This window comes from Protopterus annectens, chromosome 1.part1 (genome assembly GCF_019279795.1).
Source record: "Protopterus annectens isolate FY-2018-M chromosome 1.part1, PAN1.0, whole genome shotgun sequence".
NCBI lineage: Eukaryota > Metazoa > Chordata > Ceratodontiformes > Protopteridae > Protopterus > Protopterus annectens.
This window is the reverse complement of record NC_056726.1, coordinates 311721365-311744342: the sequence shown is the minus strand read 5'-3', so window position 1 is coordinate 311744342 and position 22978 is coordinate 311721365. Positions and strand designations below refer to the sequence as shown.

At 44.7% G+C, this 22978-nt stretch overlaps 1 protein-coding gene across 1 annotated transcript in view; it reads right to left on the bottom strand.

Moving 5' to 3' along the window:
• Positions 1 to 22978, bottom strand: part of NARS1 (asparaginyl-tRNA synthetase 1) — a 963811-nt gene that overhangs the window by 324867 nt on the left and 615966 nt on the right. The window contains exon 10 of the mRNA XM_044087034.1: positions 7104 to 7303. Within this exon, the coding sequence (XP_043942969.1) occupies positions 7104 to 7303 (200 nt within the window). The remainder of the gene's footprint in view (positions 1 to 7103; positions 7304 to 22978) is intronic.

Below are 22978 nucleotides of genomic sequence, written 5' to 3'. Positions count from 1 at the left end.
GTGCAGGAGAACTCCTGTTCTAGGCCGGAAAGAGCCCTGAGCTCTGCCCTTACCACGTCTAGATTTACCCCTAGACTGGGAATCATAAGAAGGATAAGTCCACCCCTTAGTAGGCCAATTTCTACTAAACTTAGGAGGCTGGACTTGCAAAAAAAATCTTTAACAGTCTGCATAGACTTAGCCTTGTCTTCCATTTTCTTTAAGACTGTCTCAACAGGAGGTCCAAACAACACGTCAGATTGTAAAGGAGCATCTAAAATCCTTGTTTTAACATGTTCAGACAAATTCTGATCCCTCAGCCAGGCGTGCCTGCGAAGAACAGTCCCAGTGGCAGCCACCCTAGGCGGGGCCTGTACAGCATCAAAACCACATTGCAAAGAATGCTTACCCACCTGTTCAGAAACATGGACTAAATCTTGCAACTCTTTACAATCAATACCAACTGCCAGAGCATCAACCTTAGACTTCAATTGTGAAAGGAGATAGTTTTGGTATTTCAACATGTGAAACTGGCAATTCAGAGCCCTTATAGCAAGAGTGGAAGAAGTATAAACTTTCTTTCCCCATCTATCCAAGGCCCTAGCCTCCTTATCTGTAGGAACCGGATTCTTAACAACAGAAGCCTTAACATCCTTAGGCCCCTGGCTAACAGTTTCTGGGTCTGCCCTAGGACTTTTAAAAAGATACTTGTGAACGTCAGGCACCCTGTAATACCTATCCGGCTTAACAGGAGCAGGAGGCAAAGAATCAGGATTAAGAGAAGCCTCCGTAAAAACATCTTCCACTACATCCAAAACAGGAGGTATAGCCAAAGGCCTATGCTGGGGTAAAAACAGAAATTCCCTAAGCCTTTTCCTGGAATCAGAGAAGTCCTGACCTTCCCACTTAAAATGCTCCCTCATGGAATGAAGAGTTTCTGAAAAAGAAAAAACCTCAGGAGGAGTAGCAGAAGGAGTAGAATCATCCACATCAGAATCAGAATAAGGAGAGTACTCCTGAAAGTCTTCAGCCGAAGACTCTGAAACATCTGAAGCTTGCTCAAAACCCCCCAGGTCAGGCTCCACCCTAGGTCTCTTAGCAGGAGGGGGCATAGAACCCCTAATCAAAGTAATCAAATCTTCTGCCATTTTAAGCATATGCTTCTTGGGCATAGTACCTGAAGAGCTAGGGGTAACACCAACTGAAGCCAAACCTGGCCTGCCCCTGGGAGAAGCCTTAGTAACAGAAGGAGAGGGCCTAACCACCTTAGGAAGGGAGGGGAGTATAGTAACCTGAGAAGCCCCCTCAGCCTGACTTGCCTCCTGAGAGGCCACATCTTGCAACAATAAAGTTTCACTCTGTGAACACAAAGAAACCTCCGGTGGAGCCACCGGCTCCACCGACACTTCTAAAGAACTGGCGTCCGGCACAGACGGTTCTTCCAGCCTAGGCTTAACTGTCTTGTCCTTGCGCTTCTTCGAGGAAGCGGGCGTCGGAGCATCCGACAGCATTTTATAATTGCACCGCTTCCCAAAGACTAACCTAGCACAATCCAACCTTCTCTTTATAGTGCGTTTATTAAATCTAGCACAAGAGCGACAGCCAACAACGTCGTGCTCAGGCCCTAAGCAAGGAATACACAAAGTATGATAATCTCTATGCGGTATCTGTTTCCCACAAGAAATGCAATTAACTTTTTCTGACATCCGGTAAATGACTGAGGCAAGAAAAAACAAAAATATTCCCCAACGGGGTACTTAGCCAACTTTGAACTCGGTCTGAAACTTCTAAATAGAAAAATCTCAGAACGCCAACCGGCACTTGCAATGCTGCTTCTGCATCGGACCATGCGGCAAAAAAGACTGAGGATATGACGCCGGTCATGCGCATTTGTACCCTGACATCCTGACGTCAGTTAAATGCGCCCTGACCGACGTCAGCCTTATACTTTGATATTCGGGCCGACCGTGGACAGCGGACTACCCAAGTGTTAGGACTGCAGCAATGTGAGATGAAGAACATCACCCTCAGAAGCCGGTGCCTGCTCAGTGGCTCCAGACCCATCCAAGAGAGAGACATCCGCGGGTTCAATACTCTGAGAATCTTGTGGCATAGCGGACTTCGAATGGGTCTTGGTAGAGGCCTGCAACTCAAAAGTAGCGGGTATTGGGGGCTGTGAAAGCGCCTCACTGAGTAACGGAGAACCGGTGACTGGCTTAGGAGAAGCTTCGTCATCGGTTATGGACCTCAAAGGTCTGTCTCTCTTTTTCTTTGTGTTTTTTGTGAACTCCAGTAGTCTGATTGCTAACAGATGACATTTCAGGGTAATTAAATCTTGATCCAAAATATTTAGAAGCAAAACTATACCGACGCTTAATACTGCGTTGGTTAAATCTAGCACAAAACCAACAAGGCACGTTATGATTTGGGCCTAGGCAAAGAATACAGTACAAATGAAAATCCTTATGAGGTATTTGCTTCCCACAAGTAATGCAATTATTAACTTTTTCTGACATCGGTAAGGAGCAAGAAAAAGTTTCCCCAACGGGGTACTTAGCTTTAGTTTGAAGACTTCAGTTCTGAAACTCGAATGTGAAAATTTCAGGAGACGGCAGACCAGCACTTGCTAACTGCTTCTACTTCAGGCACCGTGCGGCAAGAAAGACTGAATAAAATGGTGTCGGCTGCATGTTTTATATCCCTGACATCATGGAAGAGGAGACGGCAACCGATGCAGGACCCAAGACTTTGTTATTCAGGCCGACTGAGGGCAACCTGCCAGCAGATTACCCGAATGTAATGACTGCAACAGTGAAGCACGAAGAACATCAAGGAGGATGCTTCATGCTCACCAGATGATCTATAAAAATCAGTGCATGCCAAGACTATATATTCCCCGTTTCTAAGGAGAGATGGGCTTCCTTGAAACCGATTACATATACAGATCTGTAATTGTAGGACTTCATACATACCTGCTGACCTCACTGTAGTGAAAGTTTTGAAACATGAGGAGAATTGATCTAAAATGACTTCTCTGCTTAATCTAGCAGAAGCATATCGGCGTCAAGCAGGAATGGAAATCAAACCCGGAGATAAAAATCAGGCAGCAACTGAATGTGCCAAAAAATAAAAGAAAGAATATAAGGTGAAGGATCAGATGAAAAGGCAAGAAATGTGGAAAATGTATAAATATAGTTGCAAGTATAGAAAACTTCTGGAAGAACCTCATGCTGATCAGGAACGAATGCAGGAACGGTTCAAAGGTTGGTACTAGGCTTTCGGCCCTACGGCCTATATGCAAGCCTAGCCATAACAACGACTGACATGATCCCAGGGGTGAATTTCCTATCTCCCATCCAATCATCAAGGTTCCTTTTGAAGAGGGCCAATGAGGCGCTCTGCTTGATATATATGGGCAGTCTATTCCAGAGTACAGGGAGTCTCTGGGTCAGGAACCTATCCCTCCAGCATGTTTTGTTCATTGTGATGACAAGGTTTAGATCCCTAGAGCGTGCGGCTCTGAGGGTTTGGGATTTCTTTAAGTGGAGCATGTCCAACAGCTCAGGGTTTGACATGGCCTTGTATGTTAAGCAGAGATCACCTCCGAGTAGACGATATGCCACAGAGTATAGCTGGAGTTTTTTTTAGACTGTCAGTATATGGCATCTGCTTTAGGCCTGTGATTCTTTTAGTGAGGTATTTCTGTGGCCTTTCCAGCTGTTGCAGATGTCTTGTGAGGTACATACCAAATAGGGCATTATACTCTATAATGGGTCTAATGAGGGATGAGTACAGTGGGACAATGACCTCCTTTTTTCTGGAAGAAAAGTCCTTAGTGATGAGGTGTGCCACATAGGATTTCCTGACTGTTGTGGCAATGTGGTTATCGAAAGTGAGACCACTGTCCACCTGTGTCCCCAAGTCTCTCATCACACTTTCGATGTTTAGTGTCCTGCCACCTATGTGGTAATTCATGGGTACATGTTTTTTCCAAAAGGGATAACTATACATTTCTTGGCATTAAGCTTGAGCCCATGGCTCTGGCACCAGGCATCTGTTTCTGTAAGGCCCCTTTGTAGAATATCCACATCATTTGGGGATTCAATAATGGCTCCCAGTTTGCAGTCACCTGCAAACTTTGTTAGCCAGAGTCCCTTAGTGTTGGCCTGTACTTCAGAGAAGTAGATGCCAAACAAGAGTGGCCCCAGGACTGAACCCTGAGGTACTCCACTTGTCTGGAGCTGGATTTAGAGTTGGCTTTTACTGTCTGGGTTCTGTCAGTAAGCCAGTTAGCAACCCATCGAGTGACGTAGGGATTTATGCCCAGCTTAGTAAGTTTATCTATGATTCCAGAGTGGGGTATGGTGTCAAAGGCCTTGGCGAGGTCCAGATAGGCTGTGTGGACTGCCTTACCCTCGTCCACAGCTCTGGAGACTGATTCGAAGAAGTCAATCAGACTCAGGAGACAAGATCGGCCCTTCACAAACCCAAACTGGGTGGGGTCCAGTGTTTGAAGGTTGTCAATGTCTTTGTTTATAAGTTCCAAGATAATGCATTCCATGCCCTTGCAAATCAGGCTCGTCAGACTGATGGGACGGTAGTTCCCGTGATCTAAGGTGGATTCTCCCTTGTGGAGCGGGATAACTGTAGCTGTGCGCCACTCAGTGGGCACGAAGCCTGAGGTGAGGCTATGATTAAACATGACACTTAGGTGAAGTGCCAGTTCATTTTGCAGTTCATGTAGTACACAGCCTGGGATGTCATCTGGTCCCACGGATGCTGTATTCTTAGCTTTGGAGAGTGTAGTTTCTACCTGTTTGGCCGTGATTATCGGAATTTGGTAATCTTTTGGTATTGAGATGGGCCCTTTAGAGAGTGGGGTGAAACTGGCACTAAATCGATCTGCCAGGATATTGGCAATATCCTTGGGATCAGTATATTTAATGCCATTCTGTTGTAACTCAGAGCAGATCTGAGCATTGCCATTTAGATTCTTGGCATAACTATAGAATGCCTTGTGGTTGTCTTTGGAATCGTTGGCAATTTTATTTTCGTAATTCGCTTTTGAGGATTTTATGAGGGATCTCAGCTTCTTACTGAGGCTGGTGAGGGAGTTTTTTGCATCCTGGGATTTACCTCTTTTTTGCAACAGTTTCTTCCTTCTGTTGTATAGTTTGTTTATAGCAGGGGACCACCAGATTGGCTTCCTTTTTTTGGAGAAGAGCACCTTGGTTCTATTTGAGATGGTATGATTCATGCACGAGTGGATGTGCTCGTACAGTGCCTTCGTGTAAGATTCTGCAGTCGAACTTCCAGATCCCATATGCGTGGGTGATGTGAAGTTTGTCACTTCTGAGTTCAGTAGCATGAAGGTTAAGGAGAGGTGAAGTTAAACCAAGAGATGAAAGGTTAATATTGGTGGCTCAAGATAGTGGGCTACATACACGCTGGTTTATAAAATCCATTGAACATGTGGAAGAAACAGACAAATGTAGGTTTTGTAAAACCAACCTGGAAACATTCACACACCTCGTTGCTGGCTGTGACATAGTAATGGCAGAAGATTTTACACTGAAAGGCACTATAATGTGGCGAGACTGTTGCACTGGGGATTAAGCAAACATTATGGGTTAGAAGTGGCTGAAAAGAACTGGAAACATGAGCCACAAAGCATTATAGAAAATGATGAAGTCTACATCACATGGGATCATCCATTACCAACAATTCAAGAGACAGATGCTAGAAAACCAGATATAGTGGTCCAGGAAAAGAAGACAATATTAGCAATGATCACTGCAATCACCACACCCAGTGATTACAGTGCTCTGCGCACACAAAGTAATAAAATATCAGGATCTGCAAGCAGAAACAAAAGCAATGTGGAAGAAACATGCCCAAACAGTTCCAACAGTAGTAGGAGCAACGGGTCTGATAAAGAGTCTAAAATCATATTTATATACGCTACCAACACGTAACTCCGTATTAACTGCAGGAGGAGTCATTAGTGGACACATTGCAGGTGCTGCAAAGAGTACTTTTGGCTAATATCAAAGAGTGAAACAATACTAACTTCATGAACTTTAATCACACTTTGACTTGGGAATGGGGTCCATTCCAGTCATAGTATTAGACAACCAAAACATTTGGAGAAATTAAAAAAAGGGTAAGTCTAACCACAGGACCCATCAAAAGGGGTTCTTGATGTCAGAATGGGTTGATCGGCATGGGTTCTTGATGTCAGAATGGGTTGATCGGCATGGATACACCTGACAGGAGAAACACAGTACTTCCACTCACAGTCGCTCACTTCATTAATGAGCTTTCGCTTAGTGGGCTATCTAACTTTGGAGTATATTTTATTGGGAACCTAAAGAGGATGGATAAAGATGTGTGTGTGTGTTTGTGCTAGTAGAACAGCTAAATCAGCATGTGGGGAGAATGACAGGCTTCTTACCACAGTGATGTATTTGTGTGTGTTGGATGGAGAACAGAAATGTGAAAGTCTTGTTGGGGGAGGGGAGGGGCAGATCCTGTGTTTCAGTTTATAAAGAGGATGACTCAGACAAGAGAGAGTAAAATGAAGGTGTGGCTGCAAAGTGCAGAGAGCTGTGACAAGCTGGTTTTCCTCTAAAATGGTGGACTATGCCTGGGTCAAATTGCAAATAAAGTGAATTGGATGAAAACAGTGTGTGTGTGTGTGTGTGTGTGGGGGGGGGGGGGGGGGGTGATTACTTACGGGATCCAAAACTCTGCAGGAAGACAGCTCCCAAAAATAAATAAATAAATAAGGATAACTGTCAGTAACCAGTGCAAGACTGTAGACACTGAAAATCACAAGTTTTCTGAAACCCATGTATAACTCAGGATGCCCTGTGTTTCTTAAATTCTGAAGTGTGGTTAACTGCACTGCTGTTAAACAGATCCATTCTACATCTTAAGAGTTAATCATGTCATGGCTTTGGAAAATAAGTCACTGGTTGTATTTGCAAACAGAGGCTCTACAATCTAATTTTTTTCACATTCCCAATAACCTAAATTACAGGAGTCTACAGTATTTAATAACTTTCTAACAGAAGAGTTATTATATGTAGAAGACAACAGAGGCTTAAGGAAATGCTACTTACTCTGCCAAGTGTCTTCGCGTCCTGGAAAGTTCAGCACGATAAGACTGGGCAATGCAGAATGTATCCCCCAGAGCTGGAATGCACGTCTCCAGATACAGCTGGGATGACTGAGTTAAGTATGCCTCTTCACCAAAATAATTCAGCTTAAACAATGTGGCACCCCCTTCTACTTGTGTTTGGACAAATGTAGGTGGCGTGATCTGAAAAATATGAGAAAAATGTCTTAACATTCTTACTACCAAAATATGGAGACAGAAAAAAAATGTGACAATGACCACCACTGAAAGCTTATGAAGTTCACTCTTAAAACAACATATTAAATGCAATGATTAAAATGCAGCACATGTAAATGTGTAAAGTGCACCCCCCTCAAAAAAAGGAGCTATGAAGGAAACATTCAATTTTGACTACTACAGACTTGGCTCTGATAAAAAAGAACACATTAAAAAAAGAAGTTTTGTACTCACCATAACATTCCATGTGTGTTGTCCATCTCCACCTTTATTTTCACCGATGGGTCGGATCTGAGCCATCGGATCAGTCTCAGCCTTTATCAAAGCTCAAAGTCTTCAACAAGCTCGTGGGCACTTTCCCTGTCCAAGAATGCACCTCACAATTGCCTCAGATCTTGTTTTCCCGAAAAAAAAAATATATATTCTTGAGAAAAGAGGATGTTAGAGCTTTATCCAGACTAGCAGATAAGAGGAAGCTATCTCTGAAGTCATGGAATCCATAATAGTCCAATTAGTATAACCTAGTCTACCAACAGCACAGGTAGTAGGGGAAGGTGGGTGGGCTGTGAGAATCACAGCACTGATGGACAACACACATGGAACATTATGGTGAGTACATAACTTCTTGATGTGATCTTGTCCAATCTAGCATTTATTCTCACTGCTGGACAGCATCCCTAGCTATCTAAATCTTGGGTGGCTCATGGAAAAATATTCCTCAGAACCATAGACCTAAAGGAGGCCCTACTCATGGAGGCCAAATCTACTTTGTAATGAGTAATAAAGGTATGAGGGCTTGCCCACATGGCTGCAGCACACATGCTGTCCATGGAGGTTCTCGATAAGAAAGCTGAGTAAGTAGCAACTGCACTAGTTGAGTGGGCTTTGACTTGCTGTGGAAGCTGCTATTTTGGGATTTGTAAATAAAAGTTATATATTCTGAAAGCCATTTAGATAAGGTTACTTTGGATAACGGCAATCCCTTCCTTGTATCAGAAAAAGGAGACAGAGCTGGTCAGACTTCCTGAAATCTGCAGTTCTGTTCAAGTAAAAATGTAAGTCTATGAACATCTAACAAACAACATATATTCCGCCTTACTTTCAAATTTTGGAAAAAAAAACCTGGCAATTCAATGGATTGATTAAGATTATTTTCCAATACAACTTTTGGTAAAATGGAAGGATTAGTTTGTAATGAGACCCTGTCCTTGTGAAATACCAAATATGGTGGTTTGATAGATAGCGCTTGTAGCTCTGAAACTCTTCTTGTTGATGAAATAGCCACTATTAAAATAGTTTTCCAAGATAAAAATTTTAAATTTACAATTGGCTGCTGATTCAATAGGGGGTAGATTATACGAAACAGAATAAAGTTTAAGTCCCAAGCGGGAGATGGAGCCTTGTATGGCCTCAATAAAGTTGTCCCTTTAAGAAAAGCTTTACAGAGTTTGTTAGACAATAGAAGAACCACTTTCTCCTAAATGGAAATTTGAAATTGCCCAAATCACAAACATCATCCATTTTCCTTTATAAAGTTTCCTTGTGGAAGCTTTGTGGGAAGCGATCAAGATATGTCTCAAAAAGAGAAGGATACCTGGCTATTAATGGATTTTGAGCAGCCAAGCTGTCAGTTTCAGGTTGCGTAGATTAGGATGAACCATTCCTGAGGCATGTGTCAAAAAGATCCAGAACTGGGTCCAGAATCCATGGTTCGTCCCGAAGATGAGGCCAAAGGAAGGGGAACCAAATTTGTCAGGGGCAGCAGGGGACAATTAAAATTATGGCTGCCTTCAACAAACTTGCTTTCCGTATTACTTTGGGAATCAGGGGTGATGATGGGTAAGCATATAGGAGTCCTTGGGGGCCAATTGTGAACAAGTTCATCCCTCAGGGTCTCCACGGAGGGGGGATTAGGGCAAAGTAATTGCTGCATTTTGGCAAAAAATGGACGCAGCAAATAGGCTTCAGCAAGGCTGGTCCCATTTTCGTAAGATCTCTTCCATAATTTCCTGCATGAGGGACCACTCGTGAGACATCAGAAAGTACAGTTTTGTACCTACCATAAATGTAGATGTCCGAGAGGTATGCATCTGCAGTCCTAACATATGGGTTGTCCTGCCTCAGGCAGCCCTTCGGTCGGCCGGATTCCAAAGTCTGGGTCTGGCCTCGGCTGATGTCGCACTTCACCCGACGTCATAGCTGCTGTTTATTGGGTATAAAGGCATCAGCCGACGCCATTTTCCTCAGTGTTTCTTGCCCCAGATGCCAGGTGCCCTCTAGGAAGGCTAAATTTGGATAAATGCAAATGTTTCCAAACAGTAGAGAGCAAACCATATAAGAATGTATATACATATATACAAACAAATACATCATAATAGATTCCCCCAGCTAGCTACAAGATGGGTAAATACCCTAGGAGTACCACAGAGGGGAAGGAGGGTGGGTAATCCTGACTGCAGATGCATACCTCTCGGACATCTACATTTATGGTAGGTACAAAACTGTACTATGTCCTTCAAGGATGCAGCTGCAGTCCTAACATATGGGTAGAATACCATAGCCAAACTGGGGGAGGAGGTACTAAGATAATGATGGTGTAGTTGAGATCCCTTGCAAAACAGCAGTTGCAAAACCTGCTCGGGATCTGGAGTACAAAGGAAGATTATAATGCTTGGCAAATGTATGCACGGAGCTCCAAGTAGCAGCTTCTAAAATGTCTTTGGTAGCCACTCCTCGTAGGAAAGCTGTAGTAGTGGCTGTAGCCCTTGTGGAGTGAGGTCTGATGTTTTCTGGAGTTGTCTTTCCATGAAAAGAGTAGCAAAATCTAATGCAGTTTCCTATCCATTTTGAAATTGTCTGTTTTGAAATTGCTTTTCCTTGCATTCCTGTTGCATATGCTACCAGAAGCTGGTCAGTTTTTCTGTTGGTCTTAGTTCTGTCCAGATAGTAGCGTAATTGCCTGTGCACATCCAAGGTATGTAGTAGTCTTTCCCCCCTGTTCTGTGGGTTGGGGAAGAATGTTGGTAAGTGAATTGCTTGGTTCAATGATACTCTGGAGACCACTTTTGGCATAAAAGTAGGGTTAGTTCTCAAGGACACTCTATCCTGATGGAAGATAAGGAAGGGCTGTACTGCCATTAATGCCTGTAATTCAGAAACCCTTCTTGCTGAAGTGATTGCAAGCAGGAAAGCAGTTTTCCAAGATAAGAACTGTAATTCTGCTGTTGCTGCTGGTTCAAAGGGGGAAGTGTTAACTTTTCCAGCACAAAGTTAAAGTCCCATGTAGGCAAAGGTGGCTTCCTTGGAGGCTTTACATTTTTAATTCCTCTCAGAAACTGCCTGAGTAGAGTATGAGAGAAGACTGGAGGATCCATGTTGTATTCTGCTGAAATTGCTGATGCATGAATCTTAATGGAGGAGTAAGACAGGCCATTGTGGAAAAGTTCTGCTAAGTATTCCAGGATGTTGGCTATGTTTGCTAATGATACATTTTCTCCTTTTGCTGCACTCCAAATGAGGTATCTTTTCCATTTGGCTGAATAAGTCTTCCTTGTGGAGGGTCTGCGAGCCTCCAGGATAATGTCTTTAACCCTCTGAGATAAATCTGGGTTATTTTGTTTTATGTAATATTCCAAGCAGCTAGCTGTAGTGTTTTCAAGTTTGGATGTATGATTTTGTAGTTGTTCTGTGTTAGAAGTAAAGGACATAGAGGTAGAGGCCATGCGTGTGTCCGAGACATAGTCATTAGCGGGTACCAATGCTGCCTCGGCCAGTCTGGAGCTATCAGGATTATCCTTGGGTGATCTTCTTTGATCTTCAGTAGGACTTTGTGCATCAAAGGAAGAGGTGGGAATGCATATGCTGTCAGGTTTTCCCAACTGAAGGATAGGGAGTCCACCTTCCAAGCAAGTGGGTGGTATGTCCTTGTGCAGAATTTTCTCAATTGGTGGTTGTGTGGGGATGCGAACAGGTCTGTTTCTGGTAGTCCCCATTTCTTTGTAATGGTTTTGAAGATGTCTGGATGCAGCATCCATTCATGGGCATCCGTGGTAGTTCTGCTTAAGGTGTCTGCTAGTGAATTTTCTTTTCCTGGCACAAATTTGGCCTGGAGTTGAATGTTGAGGTTCAGGGCCACGTTCCACAGGTCCATTGCCATCCGGCATAGAGGATATGAGTGTGTACCTCCCTGTTTGTTGATATACCACATGACTGTGGTGTTGTCCGTCCTTATCAGCAAGTGACCCTGCTGAAGAAAAGGTCTGAATGTCTGGATTGCATGCTTCACTGCCAGCATCTCCTTTTGATTTATGTGTAGATTCAGCTGGTCTTGTGTCCATAGGCCTTGTATACATTTGTCCACCATGTGTGCTCCCCAGCCTAGGTCTGAGGCGTCCGTGGTGATGGTCTGGCTTGGATGAGGTTTGTGGAAAGGCAGTCCTCTGTTTAACTGACAGGCCTGAGCCCACCACAGAAATTCTTGCTTCAGGCATGGAATTATTGGAATCTGGGCTTCTAGACTGTGCTTGTGTTGAGACCATACAGTCCTTAGGTACCATTGCAACTTTCTCATATGCAGCCTGGCATGCGGAATCAATATTATGCAGGATGCCATGTAACCCAGGGCTTGCAGGACTTTCCTTGCTGTAAGCTGGGTCTGTGTTGTTAATGCCATGAAATAGAGTGGTAGATGCTTTTGTTTTTCTTCTGTGAGAAATGCCATCTGATTTGATGTGTCCAGTTCTGCACCCAAGAATGTTATCCTTTGGGATGGTACCAGCCTTGACTTTTTCATGTTGACTGTGTATCCCAGGGCTTGCAGCAGTTGTATAACCTTTTCCAAATTTTTTGTTAATTTGGTCTTGTTGTCCGCTTGTATTAGGCAGTCGTCCAGGTATGGGTAAATCTGAATTCCCTGAAGCCTGCAATGAGCAATTACTGATGCCAGGCATTTCGTGAATACTCTGGGCGCAGTAGATAAGCCAAAGGGCAATGCTGAGAATTGATAATGCTCTGATCCTGCAAGAAATCTGAGGTATCTTCTGCAATCTGGTCATATAGGGACGTGCAGGTATGCCTCCTTGAGATCTAGAGTCACCAGCCAAGACTCCTTGCCCAGCATGGGAAGAAGTTGCTGTAGGGTCAGCATTTTGAATTTTGGAACAATGAGATATGTGTTCAGAGCGGACAGGTCGAGAATAGGCCTCCATTGATTTTCTTTCCTTGGTACCAGGAAAAGTCTGGAGCAGAATCCTTGTCCTTGTTCCATAGGCGGTACCTTTTCTATAGCTCTCATCCTTAGTAGGTGGTTGATATGTCTTAGAGCGTTTGTTTTTTGGTTTGGTGGTAGGGTTTGGCATTCCTCTCTTTTTTGGTAGAGTGTGGAAGTGAAACCTGTAGCCTTTGTCTATTGTCTGTAAAATCCATTTGTCTCCTGTAATGTAATAACAGTTTACGGAAAATAAGGCTAGCTTTCCGCCCAAGGGTGCTTCCAGTTGTCCCCTGGTAGGCGGTATCAGAGCCAAGTCATTGTGTCTGTCCTGTGGAAGTGTTTGTAGCTGAATCTGTGGCAGTACTTCTCTGGTTGTTAGGCTGCCACTGACGTCCCCTGTAGGCACCTCTGGATTGACCTCTGCCTCTTGGGCGCCTATTTCTGCCTCTCTGTGCTCTGGAGGTGTCTGGAAAGGACCAATTCTTCGAAGGCCAATTTCTACTAAACCTCGGAGGTTGGACCTGTAAGAAATCCTTGACTGTTTGGACAGATTTTGCTTTTTCTTCCACCTTCTTTAGCACTTGCTGTGCAGGGGAGCCAAACAAACTTTGCTTCTCCATATGAGCATCTAGGAGCTTTGACTTAACATGGTCTGGTAAGGATTGCTCTTTTAACCAGGCATGCCTTCTAATCACTGTTCCAGTCATAGCTGATCTAAAGGAAGCCTCCAGTGCATCATAGCCACATTTTAAGGAGTGATTACTGACCTGCTGAGTGTTATGTACCAAATCCTGAAGGGACTTACGGTCTATAGGTTCAGGAGAGGACAGTTTTTTATTTAGCTGGTCTAACAAAATTCCTGATACTGAATCATGTGAAATTGACAGTTTAAGGCCCTGGCGAAAGAGTAGCAGAAGTATAAACTTTTTACCCCATCTCTCTAATGCTCTAGATTCTCTTTCAGAGGGAGGGTTTTGGCAGAGGCAGCTGCTACAGCTTTGGGGCCCTGTGAAATGGTTTCAAGATCTGCAATAGGAGCCTTATACAAGTGGAAGTGTGTGTCCGGGACCATGTAATATCTGTCGGGCTTGGCAGGGGCCAGAGGGAGAGTCAGGGGCAGTACAGGCATCATTATATGCATCATCAACAACTGTTAGTACTGGAGGAATGGCTAAAGGCCTATGCTGTGGTAAATGTAAAAAGGTCCTTAGCCTTTTCCTTGAATCTGAAAAATCCTGGCCCTGCCATTGAAAATGCTCTCTCATAGCATGTAAGGTTTCCCCAAAAGAAAATTCTTCAGGAGGAGAGGCAGAAGGAATGGAGTCTTCTGCATCGGAATCCTCATAAGGAGAATATGGGCCTTCTGGAGGGTCCGAGTTTTCTGAGTCATCCGAGGAATAGTCTGTAGAAACAGGATCCGGGGGGCTCAGTCCTAGGCCTCTTCTCTGGAGGGGGTTGAGAGGCCCTGTCTGGGTGAGGTTGGGATCCCCTGATCAAAGAATGAGATCCTCAGCCAGGCTGAGCATTTGGGAACTAGAGGTAGGCCTGTGTGAGGGGGTTTTAGCAGGCAAGGCCTTAGAAGATTTAGCTGCTTTAGCCCTAGAAAAAGCCTTGATAGACATAGATGCAGGGGGCCTAGCAGCTCCACGTGCAGGAGTAGATATGTCTAAAGGAATAGTATCTGATAAGTCCTGGGAGCCTGCTACAGCAGGGGAAATTTCAGTAGCAGATTCAGCCATGCTCTGTGAGGCCTCGGCTATCGGAGGCATGCTTTCGGCCGAAGGAAGAACCGAGGACTCGATTTCAGCCGAAACCGAGACACTCGTGGTTGGCTTAACCGTGGTTTCGGTCGAAACCGCAGACCGCGAGTGTCGGTCCTTTTCCTTACGCTTTTCAGCTAAAAAAAAGCGGGACCAAAAAAAGTACAGTTTTGTACCTACCATAAATGTAGATGTCCGAACTGGATAGCATCTGCAGTCATAACAAGTGGGTTGTCCTGTCGTCAGGCAGCCCTGCAGTCGGCCGGATTCCAAAGTTGATGTCGCACTCCACCCGGCGTCATCTCTGTTGGTCTTAAAGCATCAGCCGACGCCATTTTCCTCAGTGTTTCTTGCCCCAGATGCCAGTAGCCCTCTTGCAGGCTAAAATTTGGATAGATGCCAATGTTTCCAAATAGATAGAGGTAAACACAGCAATAAGCATATATGTACATATATACAAACAAATACACCATAAAAGACTCCCCCCCAACAGCTAGCTATTAGGAGGGTAAACACCCTAGGAGTACCACAGAGGGAAGGAGGTGACTGCAGATGCTATCCAGTTCGACATCTACATTTATGGTAGGTACAAAACTGTACTATGTCCTTCATGGATGCATCTGCAGTCATGGTAGAATACCATAGCCAACTAGGGAGGAGGATAAAAGTAGATTATGGTGTGTTTAGGATCCCTTACAGTACAGCAGTGGCAAACCCTGCTCGGGATCTGGAATATAGAGGCAAATTATAATGCTTGGCAAATGTATGCACGGAGGTCCAAGTAGCCGCCTCAATAATGTCTTTGGTTGCCACAGAAGGCTGTGGTAGTGGCTGTTGCCCTTGTAGAATGAGTTCTTATGTTCTGTGGAATTGGTTTTCCATGGAAGGAGTAACAGTATTGTATGCAATTTCCTATCCATTTGGAGATTGTCTGTTTGGAAATAGCTTTTCCTTCCCTTCCTGTTGCATAGGCTAACAAAAGTTGGTCAGTCTTTCTGCTATTTTTTGTTCTGTCCAAGTAGTAACGTAGCTGTCTATGTACATCCAAGGTATGCAGTATTCTTTCTCCTCTGTTTTGTGGGTTGGGAAAGAAGGTAGGTAGGTGGATTGCCTGGTTTAAAGACACTCTGGATACCACCCTGGGCATAAATGTAGGATTAGTCCTCATGGACACTCTATCTTGGTGGAAGATTAGGAAGGGTTGCACTGCCATTAAGGCCTGTAGTTCTGAAACCCTCCTTGCTGAAGTAATTGCCAGTAGGAAAGCAGTTTTCCATGACAGGTGTTGTAGGTCTGCTGTTGCTGCTGGTTCAAAGGGTGATAGTGTCAACTTTTCTAGCACAAAGTTTAAATCCCAAGCTGGTAATGGTGGTTTCCTTGGAGGTTTTACATTCTTGATTCCTCTGAGGAACTGCCTGAGCAAAGGGTGCGAAATAACAGGTGGATCAAAGATGTTTTCTGCTGAAGTTGCTGATGCTTGTATGTTGATGGAGGAGTAGGACAGGCCTGAATGAACAAGTTCCGCCAGATACTCCAGAATGTTAGGCATATCTATGTTTGACACATCTTTTCCTCTTTCCGTAGTCCAAATGACAAACCTTTTCCATTTTCCAGCATAGTTCCTTCTTGTTGAAGGTCTGCGTGCTTCAAGAATAATGTCTTTAACTCTTTGGGAAAGTTCTGGATTAGCTGCTGCTATGTGATGTTCCATGCAGTCAGTTGCAGCGTTTTGAGGTTTGGATGTATGATGCTGTAGTTGTTCTGAGTTAACATCAAAGGCATCAGGGGTATTGGCCACATATTGTTCCGAGACATGCTCTTCAGTAGTGGGTACCAGTGTTGTCTTGGCCAGTTTGGAGCTATCGGGATTATCCTTGGACGTTCTTCCTTGATTTTTAGTAGTACCTTGTGTATCAAAGGAAGAGGTGGGAATGCATATGCTGTTAGGCCTTTTCAGTTGAAGGAGAGTGAGTCCACTTTCCATGCTAGTGGGTGGAATGTCCTTGTGCAGAATTTTTTGAGCTGGTGATTGAGAGGTGATGCGAATAGGTCTATCTGTGGCATTCCCCATTTCTTGAGATGGTCTTGAAGATGTCCGCAGCTTCCATTCGTGGGCATCCGGTGGTTCTGCTTAATATGTCTGCTAGAGTATTGTCTTTCCCGGTACAAATATTGCCTGTAACTGAATGTTGTAGCTGAGTGCCAGGGTCCACAGCTCCAAGGTCATTCTGCATAGGGGTATGAATGAGTGCCTCCCTGTTTGTTGATGTACCACATGACTGTGGTGTTGTCTGTCCTTATCATCAACTGGCCCTCTTTGAGAAATGGTTTGAACTTTTGGATTGCCAGTTTTACTGCCAGCATTTCTTTTAGATTGATGTGCAGGTGAAGTTGATCCTGTGTCCACAATCCTTGCACGCATTTGTCCAGCATGTGGGCCCCCATCCTAGGTCTGAAGGCCTGTTGTGATGGTCTGGCTTGGTTGACATCTGGGAAAGGGTAGGCCTGGGTTTGACTGGCATGCCTGAGCCCACCATAGGAACTCCTGTTTTAAGCATGGAATTAGTGGGATTTCTGTTTCTAGACTGTGTCTGTGTTGGGACCATAAATTCTTTAGGTACCACTGTAGTTTCTCATATGTAGTCTGGCAAATGGGACCAAGATTATGCATGATGCCATGAAGCCCAAGGCCTGCAGAACTTTTCTTGCTGTTAACGTGTTCAGTTTTGTTAGTGCCAAGAAGTAAAGAGGAAGTTCTTTTTTTTTCTGTAGTCAGGAATGCCATTTGTTGCACTGTGTCCAATTCAAGAATGTCCTTGTTTGGGATGGTATCAGCCTTGACTTTTGTAAATTGACTGTGTATCCCAGTCCTTGTAGCAAGTAAATGACCCTTTGTAAATCTGTTGTCAGCTTGCTTTTGTTGTCCCTTGTAGCAGGCAGTCGTCCAGGTATGGGTAAATTTGAATTCCTGTAGTCTGCAATGTTACTGATGCCAGGCATTTTGTGAATACTCTGGGCGCAGTAGATAAGCCAAAGGGCAATGCTGAGAATTGATAGTGCTCTGATCCTGCAAGAAATCTGAGGTATCTTCTGCAGATTGGTCGAATGGGGACGTGCAGGTATGCCTCCTTGAGATCTAGAGTTACCAGCCAAGACTCCTTGCCCAGCATGGGAAGAAGTTGCTGTAGGGTCAGCATTTTGAATTTTGGGACAATGATGTATGTATTTAAGGTGGACAGGTCGAGAATTGGTCTCCACTTTTTCCTTTCTTGGAACTAGGAATAGTCTGGAGTAGAACCCTTTCCTTGTTCTGCTGTTGGCACTCTTTCCACAGCTCTCATGTTTGCTAACTCCATTATCTGGCGAGCCTCTGTTTTTGATTTGGAGGTAGATTTGGCATTCCTCTTTTGACTGGTAAAGTGTGGAAGTGAAACCGGTAACCTTGATCTATGGTTTGTAAAATCCACTTGTCTTTTGTTATGTAGTGCCAGTTCTTTGAAAATAAGGTTAACTTTCCGCCTAGAGGAGCTGCTATTTGTTCCTGGTAGGCGGATTTAGGATTAAGTCACTGTGGTTGTGCTGATGTAGTGGCAGTGGCTGTGTCTGTGCCTCTGTTGTTACCTTGCCACTGTCGTCCTCTGTAGGCACCTCCTCTGGATTGGTTTCTGCCTCTGGAACGCCTATTCCTGCCCTTTGAAATTTTGTGGAGTCAGGAAAGGACCAATTTTGGCAGGCCAGTTCCTGCTAAACCTTGGGGTTGAACCTGCAAGAAATCTTTAACAGTTTGAACAGATTTTGCCTTTTCTTCCATTTTCTTCATAACCTGCTGGGCAGGTGTACCAAACAAACTTGTCTTGTCCATAGCAGCATCTAGCAACTTAGCTTTAACATGATCCGGTAAAGCTTGTTCCTTTAGCCATGCATGCCTTCTTATCACTGTGCCTGTCATGGCTGATCTAAATGAAGCCTCCAGTGCATCATAGCCACATTTTAAGGAATGGTTGCTAACCTGTTGTATGTTATTTACCATCTCTAATACATATTTCTTATCAAGAGATTCATCAGTGGTTAGTTTGTTAGTTAACTGATCAAGCATAAACTCTTGGTATTGTATCATGTGAAACTGACAGTTTAAAGCTCTAGCTGAGAGAGTAGCTGAAGTGTAGACCTTTTACCCCATCTGTCTAGTGACCTTGCTTCCTTTCAGAAGGAATAGGGTTTTAGCTGTGGTTGGGACCCTGGGATATAGTTTCTGGGTCTGCAAGTGGGGCCTTGTAAAGGTGGTGATGAGTATCTGGCACCCTGTAAAATCTGTCTGGTTTGGCAGGGGCTGGGGTAAAGAATCTGGCAAACATCATTGAAAGCATCATCCACCACAGAGAGAACAGGAGGTATAGCTAAGGGCCTGTGCTGTGGGAGGTGCAGAAAGGTCCTAAGTCTTTTCTGGAGTCTGAAAAATCCTGTTGCTGCCATTGGAACTGTTCTCGCATGGCATGCAAGGTTTCCCCAAAGGAGAATTCTTCTGGTGGGGAAGCAGCTGGAATGGATTCTTCAGCATCAGAATCTTCAAAATTGGAGAAGGGAGCCTCAGGCTGGTCAGTTATGTCTGATTCATCAGCAGAATCATCAGAAGACACTGGCTCAGGGGCTCTGCCCTAGGTCTCTTCTCTGGGGCTGAGAGGCCCTGTCTGGGTGAGATTGAGATCCTCTAATTAAAGAAATTAAATCTTCTGCCAAAGAAAGCATTTGAGAACTAGAAGAGGGCCTGGATGTGGGGGTTTAACAGGCACTGTTTTAGTAGTCTTGGCTGCTTTAGCCCTGGCGAAGGCCTTAATGGACATGGCAGCTGGAGGCCTAGCAGCACCACGTGCTGGGGTAGAGACATCGGATGGTGTCTGATAAGTCAACCACCGTAGTGGGTAAAATTTCTGAGGTCGATTCAAGAGTGTAGGGGCCTCAGTTGTAAGAATAGGTTCAGCTGTACTTTGAGCAGTTTTCTCGGTTTTGCTTTACCGTGGTTTCGCGAAACCGGAGTCGGTCTTTATTTTGGGGGTAGTCTGAGGATCCGGCGGCATTTTGTAAGCAAAATCAGAACCAAAAACTCCTCTGCAAACTCCGACCGACGTCTAAGTGTCCGTCGGTTGAAGGAAGCACAGGCTAGACAAGCTGATACGTCGTGGTCTGGGCCTAAGCAAGGAAGGCAGTAAGAGTGGAAATCCTTATGAGGTATTTGTTTCCCACAATTAAACAATTATTTACTTTTTCTGACATCGGCTGAGACAAGAAAGAGTCCCCAACGGGGTACTTAGCTTTTTAGAAGTCTTCGGTAGTAGAAATCTCTGGATCTGACCGACCGGCAGTTGCGAACAGCTTCTGCTTCGGGCACCACGCGGGAAGAAAGACTGAGGAAAATGGCGTCTGCTGATGCCTTTATACCCAATAAACACCAGCTATGACGTCGGGTGAAGTGCGACATCAGCCGAGGCCAGACCCAGACTTTGGAATCCGGCCGCCCGAAGGGCTGCCTGAGGCAGGACAACCCATATGTTAGGACTGCAGATGCATCCTTGAAGGACATCAGCTCTACTCAGCCTGTCTGCTATCATGCTTCATTTCCCCAGTATGTGCGCTGCAATTAGAAAGCGATTGGAAGAAACTCCCCATTAACACATCAAGGCTTCCTGACAAAGGGGGTAAAATCTGGTTCCTCCTCCTTTATGTAGCAGACTACAGACAGGTTGTTTGACTAGACTGCTATTGCCCCTTGAGGGAGAGAGTCTTGAAAAGATTGTAGTGCTAAACGCACTGCTCTCATCTCTAGAAAGTTTATGTGCAGATGGGCCTAGTGAGGGTGCCAGGTGCCTTGGACAGTCTTTCCCAGATAATGCCCCCCCTTCATCTAGGGAGTGTCTGTGGTCACAGTGGCTCAGGGCTGGGGAAGTGTAAAGGGACGGCCTTGAGTTACCTGAGGTACCGGAATCCACCATAAAAAGGTCTTGTTTGCAAGAACTGGATATCAAAATCTTGTGAGTCATTGGAAGTTCTAGGAGAGATCATTGTGTTGACAGGAGCCACTGAAATAACCTTATGTGAAAGCGTGCTAATGGTACCAGAACAACTGCAGCTGCCACTGTGCCAAGTACTTGAAGTACAAGTTTGGTAGGTGCTTGTTTCTTCTTTATTAAACTCTTTACCTTACATCATAAAGTCTGTACCCTTTCTGGAGTAAGACTTGCTATCATCCTTTGTGTGTCTAACTATGCTCCTATAATTCAATTTTTGACAGGGTTTTAAAGCACATTTTGCATAGTTTATCGTAATACCTAGCCTTGAACAGGTTTGTAATGTCATCTCTCTGGCCTGTAGTAGAAGATGCCTGATCGGGTGGTTATGACCCATTCATCTAGATATGGAAACACCCGGAATCCTTGTAGTCTCAGGTGACCTGCCACTGCTGCTATGCATAGGTGAACATTCTGGGGGCTGTAGTGAGACCAAAGGGCAGAGCTCCAAACTGATGATGACAGACTCCTAGTTGGAAGCGCAAATGCCTTCTTGCCCGTCCGTCTATTTTTATGTGGTAGTACACGTCTTGGAGGTCTAAACAGCACATCAAATTGTCTTTTTCCAGAAACTGAAGCATCGACTGCAGTGTAACCATCCGGAACTTGCTCTTCACTTTGTTTAATTTGCTGCTATCCAAGATTGGTCTCCAGTCCTCCTTTTTTAGAACTAAAAAAAATCTTGAGTAAGTTCCAGATTATCTCTGGTCTGCGGGGACTTCTTGGATGACTTTTGTTTAGCAACTGTGAGACTTCTAAGGTTGCGTGTTCCATTTGACTGGGTGGAACATCTGGAACTTGTGTTTTCTGGAACTGGAAGGGAAAATGGGGATAATGTAACCTCTGGATATTACTCTTTGCACCCATATGTCATTGTTATATCTAGTCAGGCTTGAAGGTGCTGAGATAATTGCCCCCCACCCCAACTGCCTCCAGAGGTGGACAATTGGGCCTCCCTTCAGGAGTGCTGAAAGGGCTTTTCAAATAAAAGTTTCTCCAGAGTCCTGATTTTGCGGGCCTCTTCTGCTGCATGGTTGGAGTCTTCCATTGTTGTACCCCCATCAGCCTCTGGGGGAACTTTCAGCCTGTGTGTCTGGGAAAGACCTTTCAGATCTCCTAAACCACATCTACTAGACCCTTTCCCAAAGGGAGCGAGGTAGTGGAAAAGAGTGGAAAAATGTACTTCAACAGCAGATAAAATCTTGCCCTCTTGTTCACACCTGGTGAGTGTTTCTTTTACTCTGGGTCCAAACAAAGAACCATCAAAAGGGGCATTAACGAAGGAAGACTTGAAGGGCTCCAAGAAATTGCAAAGGCCTATCCAGGCCTGCCTCCTAAGAGAAATACCTGAACCCGCTGCACTACTCGCTCCATCCGCTGCATATGGAATCAGCCTCACAGACAAGTTTGTTACAGAGTTTAGGATAGCGAACTGTGAGGCTACCTTATCTGTGACCTCATCAGCTACAGCTCCTTGGAGTGTATGTGATAGTTCTTTTAAGAGATCCCACTGCAGTCTTGTAAAATGGCATACGTACTTCAGTGACCTAAGAGCAAAGGTTGCTGAAGAGAAGACACACCTCCCATATCTATCCATGGTCCTAGAATCTTTATTAGAAGGATGGATAGAGGAACTTGTTTCATAGAGTTCCTTTTTAGTAGCTGCCCTCATGACCATGACATCTATGGCTACTCCCTTGGATAGAAAAAAGTTTTGTCTTTCGGGGAAGTAATGTACTTATTTGGCCTCCTAGGAGTGAGCTCTATAGTATCTAGGGTCTCCTACACCTTCCAAGAGATTAAATCAATAAGCTCATCAGAAAGCAGTGTCACCCAAGAGGTGGAAAGGTGAGACCCAAAGGTCTTCAGAGGGACTAATTCTTCAGTTGAAGGGGAACTGGACTGCCAACCACCTCTCTGTTTTAATATTTCCAGGATGACGCCAAAAAAGACATCTTCAGGAGGTGACCAGGGGAACCCTTCTGCTTCATCGAGGTCAGTGTCTGAAGTGACCGACTCCTCTGATGAGTCCAGGTGCTTCCTCTTGCAACTTCTCTTCAGAGGAATAATCTGGGGAAGTGTCTGAAGAGGGGGAAGTCCTTTGCGGATATCCTGACGCCTTGAGTCTCTACGTCCCTGTGGATGGGTAACATGAACAGACAAAGGCACCAGCTGAGAGGAGGAGGGAAGTTCCTGAGTAGCCTACGTTTGTGGAGACAATACTCTCCTCATAATTTCAAAGGCCACCTGCCCCTGGTCTGAAGAAACCCCCAGGATCCGATGAAAAAGAAGTTTGTGCCAATGGAACCTCTGGGCCAGAAGACAGTTGACTTGAAACAGAGGTAGGAGCCAAACTCATCTGCACCAAAGCCCCAAGAGATAAGACTGGATCTGATAATTATCCAATCCAATCCTGCTCCCTAGCTCTGACGTTGGTCCTAGAGATCTCAGACTCCAAAACAGTGGAGGAACTCAGAGCCGATGTCCGATCAGAACAGCCTTTGTGCTTCAGATCTGACCCTGACACTAGCAAAACCTCAGAATCTTCCAGTTCTGAAGCATGAGGTCGGATCGGAGAAGGAACAGATGCGTAGGACAGGGATTTTGTTGG